The sequence below is a fragment of the Solanum pennellii genome, chromosome 9 (assembly GCF_001406875.1).
Source record: "Solanum pennellii chromosome 9, SPENNV200".
NCBI lineage: Eukaryota > Viridiplantae > Streptophyta > Magnoliopsida > Solanales > Solanaceae > Solanum > Solanum pennellii.
This window is the reverse complement of record NC_028645.1, coordinates 71,114,489-71,121,623: the sequence shown is the minus strand read 5'-3', so window position 1 is coordinate 71,121,623 and position 7,135 is coordinate 71,114,489. Positions and strand designations below refer to the sequence as shown.

The following is a 7,135-nucleotide window of genomic DNA, read 5'->3' as shown; positions in this document are numbered from 1 at the left end:
GGAAAAAAAAATGAATTTGAACGTTTACCTTAAATTATGGACATTTACCTTAAATTATGGCATTATCTAAATTTATTGTTAGCATATTTAACGCTTCAGTTACAAACAAATTTTTATAAAATAAAATTGTATAAATAAAAAACAAAAGAAACCTTATATACAAAACTAAAAATACCTAAAATAACTAAACTATACCCATACAATGTAATTAGGTAAACTATACCCATATAATGTTATTTAATCAATTAAGTTTGACATATATGAAATTTTCCCGATTATTTTCCAGTCAAAACATCCCACCAACAATATCCAACCCAATCCCTCGACCTAACCCAACAATAACAAAAGAAGACCCAGCAAACCACTCCAACGTTCTTATTCCTAGAAAAAAATGTCACCACCAGAAGCTCACAAAGCGACAACAACACGAAGATACACGATGTCTTCACAGTGACACAAATGGAAGATGGCGTGAATGACACCACCAACCCCTACGCCCCTCAAGTTAAGACGAATTCACGGAAAGCCTTCACGGCGTAAGCAAGACGCGTACCAGTACTCTGTGTTGCCTTGTCTTCTTCCTCAACGTCTCTCTGGCAGCAACAAGAGCACCAACAATAGGCACGCGTTTAGTTCTTTTGGCTTGAGATCGAGCTGCGTGGCACTTCGAGGACATGAGATGCATCCTAAACGTCCATTCCCTTTTCCTCTTTCGAAATGGGTTCGAATCTCAGAGAAAAGGGGTGTCTACCTAAACAGTGAAAGATTTTGAATCTATGGGCCTCCTTTCATCCAATTTTTCACCCTTTTTTTCCCAAATTCGAACCCTAATCCCTTTGTATAAAGAACCCTTTTCTTTTTGTGTTAGGGAAGTTTTTTTGGAAAAAACAGAAAATAGCGGAGGTGAAAACTTGTTTTAAAAAAATAATACACATTTGGACAGTTTCCTTTAGTAATAAGAAGAATAATTATCTAAGTTTTGGAGAGTGGACTTTATACTTGAGAAATTCTTAAACATATTCTCTAGTTCAGAATTTCGGGGAAGCTTTTTGTTTTGGTTTCTCAATTTGCTACTCGTTCAAATTTGTCTGGTGGAAGTTCGTCAGCGTCTCCGAGTTCGCTGTGCAGAAGAAGGTAACACCTCCTCCTTCGCATATTTTCTTGTCTTCTACATTTCAGAATGATCGAGAAGTTTGTGTTGCTGTTGTTAGTTATTAAGTTCCTTACACATTGCTAGATCTTGGTTCTGGTGTTTTAGCTATTTTGATTGTCTACTAGTAGCATCGTTTTTTATTTTGTTGGTTCGCGCCTAGCTTTGATGTTTCTTCGTTATTTATTTCAATCTTATTCATTATCTTTTCTTGAGTTTATTCACTCGAACATTTTGAGCTTTTTATGTCCTAGCTTCCCTAGTTTATTGACATCAGTTGTCGCATTCGATTTTACCTTTATTTTGTTAGGGTCTGATATTCTTCCTGAATGAAAGTGTGATTTCAAAGCTTTAGTATGGAAATTTTATGTCATTCGCCTATTGTTTATTAGGTGTACCAACTAGTCCTCTGTATTTTCGAATCTCTCGTTTGTCTTATTGTCCAGCATGTTCGATTTGGAATCAAATTTTTGTCTTTCTTAGAATAAGTTTAGTTGAATTGCTCATCATTTGCGGTTGAGTCCATAAAATGTGGGTCTGTGTTGTTGTTCTTTTTTTATAGTTCTTGCTGGTTATAAGTTGTTTAGTTCTCATTTATTTCGTTCTTAAGTTACATCAGTTTTAAAGTGACTTATTTGTTCAAATATAAAGATCGGTTGTTTATGTGATGTTCAAATATCATTACTAGTTTTCACTTTTGTTCAAACATTGGCCCTTCCTTTGTTTTCATTTTATTTTCAAAAGTTGCCCTACATATTTTCTTGCTTCTGGTAAAAATGAATAAATCCATATTTTTCTTGCTTTATATTTATGCGAGATTTGTCATGTGTGGGTTCTGCATCTCGAATCTCTTTAGTGTAGTAGTTTGGAGGAGTTCTCTTTTTATTAGTTTAAAACCAGTGTAGTAAGTTATCGATTCTACATGTTCTTTGTTACATGGTCTTGCTCTCTATTACACTTCAACAATCTCAAAGTTTGAATAAGCATGGAGTAGTCAATGATTTTTAATGTGATACGTTGGCATTTATTGTTATTTGTTTCGCTTAGATTTCTAGTGTTTTTATGTCAATGATATGAGTTAATTCGGCTAAAATGGTTTGTTTAGTTTTAGTGTTTTGCTTTGTTTGCTGCTACTGCCTATTGTAATCCCCCTCCCCCATTATGCGTATTTTCAGTTACTCAAGAGGTGACCTTTAGCATTATCAATTGGTTTGTTTTAATTTTTTTGGAAAAAACATACTTTAGAGTTGTGGTTTAATCGTATTACCCTTTTCTGTTGTAAGATGGTCTGATCCTATAGCAAAATTTTATAGTTTAAGTTTGGTGTCATCGTTTAATTTGGCGTATGTTATCTTGGGCAGCAATGAGTATGTCCTATTCTAAGTTTGTATTTACTATCAATTTACTTGAATTCAAGTCTGATCATTTTGTTATATCATGTCGTATGCGTCGTGATTTTCCAGAACGCTTAAGTGTGAAATGGTGCCAAGATCACTACAATGTCTTGTTATATCTTGCTGTTACTCCTCATTAATTGTCATGAATAGAGTGTTTGGTTCCTTGAAATAATTTGTTAGGATTGGTACCCCTTTAACCCTTTACTGTTAAGTTATGAAGTAGGAGTCATTTTTCTTTTAATTTAGTGTTAGCATGTTTGATAAAACAATAGCATTTGTTTCTTAAAGTGTATATGAAATCGATTCTTTGGTGTCTTATATTGTTCTGTTCCACGATGTGCTTCTTTTTCCTGTAAAATAGTTCTCTCAAGTGTAAGTGTACGAGCAGTTCTCTATATGTTCCTAAGTTTCAATTTTAGTTAATTTGGTTGATAATTGCATTCAAATCAGTTTTCCCATTAGACACTCACTAAATTCTCTCTTTATTTTTTAGGCATGAACTCTTGAACGAGTCTATTGGCCTATTTCGTTTTTTGTGCATTTCGCATCGATCCAAAGAGAGGCTCAACTTCTCTCGTCTTTCGAGTCAACTGGATCATTAGAAATCGACGAACAAATCTTGGAACCGAAAGAGTTCGAAGCGGAGGAGAATTGAGAGATTGGGCCAGGGCCCACATTTATTTTATTTTTTAGTTGTATTTTGTTAATCATTAGGCCTAAAGTCTAAAGAAAAAATATTTATTTTTCATGATTAGTGTAGGATTGGTACCAATCGAATGGGCCTAAGACCCAAAACGAAATGGGTCCAAGTTTCGATCCAGGCAGACATAAATCGAATTTGGACCCAACTCTCTCTCTCTCTCTTTTACTTTATCACTTATTTGCTTGTTATTAATTGTCGTTAGTTTTAGGGATAAAATTTCAAATCCCCACAAGACGTTGCTATGTTTTAACTATGCAAACTAATTAATCGACCCTAAATAAACTTGAAAATAATAAATCTTGCAAAGTCAAATTTTCACTTAGAAAGTAGATAGATGTTTCATCTTTAAAGGATTCTAAATTAATAAACTAAGTTAAACCTTTTAGCCAAATAAATTAGTTACCAGACAATTGCAAGTAGGCGAGTATTTTAGGTCACGTCAAACCCTTCCTAAAATATTAATACGAACCCCCGAACCCCCTTTAAAGATTTTCATTAGATTTACTGTTTTAATCTTTTGAAGAAAAAAAAATGTTTCTTGATTTCTTAAAGTTAAGTGGAGACTCTAAACAAGTATGGTAAAATATTTTCAAATAAAACACCGATGATACAAACAGTGCTTTTCAAATTACAATTCACACAACAACAAAAACATTTATATTTCATACCTCATTCATACACAATTAATACAACAATCATTAAGATTACCACCTTCATTCGATCTTTTTCATACCAAATAACACTTCATATTTACCCTATTAATAAAATTTACTACAACAATCACGAACTTTATCGAATTTCATAAAATGCATATTAATTTTTTCGTGCACGTTATTTAACATATTGTAAAACTGAAACGTCTATAGTGCACCATATTTGTTGAAAGTAAGAAAGAAAAACAACAAAAAAAATGTATTATGAACAAAATTATCAAAAAAAATCAGTAAACTATAATAAATACTAATCTGACGGATCACATCTTCCACCATGTTAACTAATATGGATATGTTGTTGTCCATTTCAACAAATAACGATATTTTTCACAGCAAAATAACTTCAATCACTAAATAAAATGAAATTGCAATCTGCAAATAAGAGAGAGAAACGCAATATAAAAAAGTCAGATTTTGATTTGATTTCAATTTATTTGAGCGTTTCAAGGAATAAAATCAAAATTTAATTTGATTTCAACTTATTTGAGCGTTTAAGGAAACTGAATAATTTGATTTGTTTTTTTGAATTTCTTAGTATCTGTTAATTAGTTATTTATTATCTATTATTAATTGAAATTATTTTAAATCACATGAATCGTGTTACTTTCCAATTAAAAAAACAGAAATGTTTTTTTTTTTTAAAAAAAAACAAATGCTTTTTAATTATTTAAATCAACCTTTATTTTATAGTAATATGTTATAACTTGAGATGGTAAATGTTATATATTGAAAAGTCAAACTCTAATGCTATAACTTGAGAATATTACTATAAAAAATACTATATACCTAATTTACACATATTAGATGTATATATCAGATATCCATGTGGTCTTTTATAGACAATCATCAGTACTAGTTGTTGAGCTAACTAGATTCCAGAGTTAAGTTATGAATGATTAATGTTTACTTTCTTATCATGACTATATTAAAATTAGACCCATCATAATTTTTTTTGAACCTCATATTATGTTATTCACGCTTTAGTCGTGAACGTGAGTATGTTAGATATTACACAATTACTTTTACGTAACAAAAAGCATTTCAATAAAAATAATCATATGTATATGTAATGTTTCACTATTGTATAACAATATAACATATAATGTCTATATAGTGTATAACTATGTAGGAAAAATGCATGTACATTAGCATACCTTTTTATACAATATAATCTATACATTACATGCTAATCTATTTTTTCAGTTTTGAGCAACTCACATTTCTTCAAAACACTCCTAAATTTTAGATAAGTGTTTCTCTCAATATTTTGATATATTATTCACTCAAATTAATTTATGTATGCGGCATGTCGAATTTTAAAATCAAGTTTGAAGAAAATTTAATGGCTGAAACTCGTGTCAATGAAATTAATGGCCTAAAGCCAAACTATAATAAGAGGCCTTAAATATAAAAACATGTGCACAAAATTATTATTAATTTTCCCTTTTTTGGTTCTTGTATACTATTTGTTTTTAGGTACATTCTTAAAAGCTATAAATTCATATAATAATATTATTGTTTATAAGAGTAACTGTTAAGTAGTTCTAGTTAATAAGAAGAAAACATTGTTTGCAATACATCCAGTTGATTTAAGAACTTTATTTAGTAATATAAAGATTTGAATTGTTTGATTCAAAGTTTAAAAATATTCTTGATAAAAAGTAAAGAGTTCTTCTTTTCTTTAATCTTTATATAATGTTCAATATTGTTTTGATAAATTTCACTCTCAATTTTTTTTTGAGGTCTCAAAATTTTGGTGCCTATACGAGACACTTTACTAGCTTTACCCTATTTGCACCTCAATGACTAATTTAACCTCTAACATCTAGTATTAAATGACCGTTTCACCATTATATATTTTTTTTATTGTTATTTATCACTTGTCACGACTCATATATCAATTATTTTTTTTCAAATCGTGGGAAGTATCTGCAAATTTAAAGCATTATATAATAATATATATATATATATATATATATATTATCCAAGAAAAATATATTTGCACACCTTGATTAAAGGAAAATATATCTATCTACAAGAGAATTTGTTCTTCATGGACATGAGCTTGAGTAATAAATTATATCTTGTTTGTGTTCGTTCAATATATTAAGAGTAAATTTAATATTGTACATGTATTCATTATGTTCGTAACACCACAAAACCAAACTACATCTTATTCAATATATAAACACATCATCAACATTGAAGTGATCATAATGCAACAATCATATCTCTACGAAGTTTGAAATAATCTAGCATTGCATTTCGATTTGGGATATTTTCTTTGATGATAGCTACTTGTTTGAAATTGTTAATCCAAGATTGTAAATGAGGAAAATTGTTTGGTTCATAGACCTTTACTCCAGCAGCTTCTTGTATGACTTCTAGCCAGAAAGCAAGCCACCCAAAGGCTATGTCAATTAAACCAATTGTATCCCCACTAAAAAACTTTTTATCTCCAAGACCTTGTTCCTCTATAATTTTTAGGATCTTTTTGGCATTTTCAGTTGCCTTGACTTGCTCTTCTCCAATCTTGTGAAATATTTGATGAAATTCTGAGTTCTACATTAAAACAATAAAATGTTACTACTTTATATTGGACACTACTAAAAAAAGGCCAAAAAGAGACCTAGAAAAGAGACCTCACGAGGTCTCTTTTCGGAAAAAAGAGACCTAAAAAGAGACCTCAACGCTAGGTCAGTAAAATGCTGGTCACTTTTTCACAGAGACCTCATGAGGTCGCCAAACGGAGACCTCACGAGGTCACCAACAAATAATCTGATTTTTTACAAAAAGGAGACCTCACGAGGTCACTATTGTATTATTTAATATAATTTTATATTTTTTACATAGAGACCTCATGAGGTCACAATTTTATAATATTATTTAATTTTATATTTTAATTAAGAGACCTCACTAGGTCGCTAAGATATTATTTAATTTAATTTTATAATATTTTAAAGTAGAGACCTCATGAGGTCTCTTTTCTGCATTTATATTTGGAGACCTCACGAGGTCTCCATTATGATATTTACGGAAAATTTAATGCAGAAAAGAGACCTCATGAGGTCTCTTTTCTGCATTTATAAAATGTTAATTAGAGACCTGATGAGGTCTCCATTTTGAAATAGCTGAAAAAATTAATACAAAAGGGAGACCTCATGAGGTCTCT

The 7,135-nt window shown here is 30.6% G+C and overlaps 1 protein-coding gene and 1 long non-coding RNA gene across 2 annotated transcripts in view; one reads left to right on the top strand and one right to left on the bottom strand.

The window, feature by feature from the left end:
• Positions 1–288: 288 nt before the first annotated feature.
• LOC107029789 lies at positions 289–3,442 on the top strand. Its single transcript, XR_001458074.2, has 2 exons — positions 289–1,134; positions 3,041–3,442. It is a non-coding gene; the product is annotated as an uncharacterized LOC107029789 (long non-coding RNA).
• A 2,633-nt stretch (positions 3,443–6,075) lies between these two features.
• LOC107030773 (glutathione transferase GST 23-like) overlaps positions 6,076–7,135 on the bottom strand; it is a 7,037-nt gene continuing 5,977 nt past the window's right edge. The window contains exon 2 of the mRNA XM_015232028.2: positions 6,076–6,525. Within this exon, the coding sequence (XP_015087514.1) occupies positions 6,175–6,525 (351 nt within the window). The 3' untranslated portion in view covers positions 6,076–6,174. The remainder of the gene's footprint in view (positions 6,526–7,135) is intronic.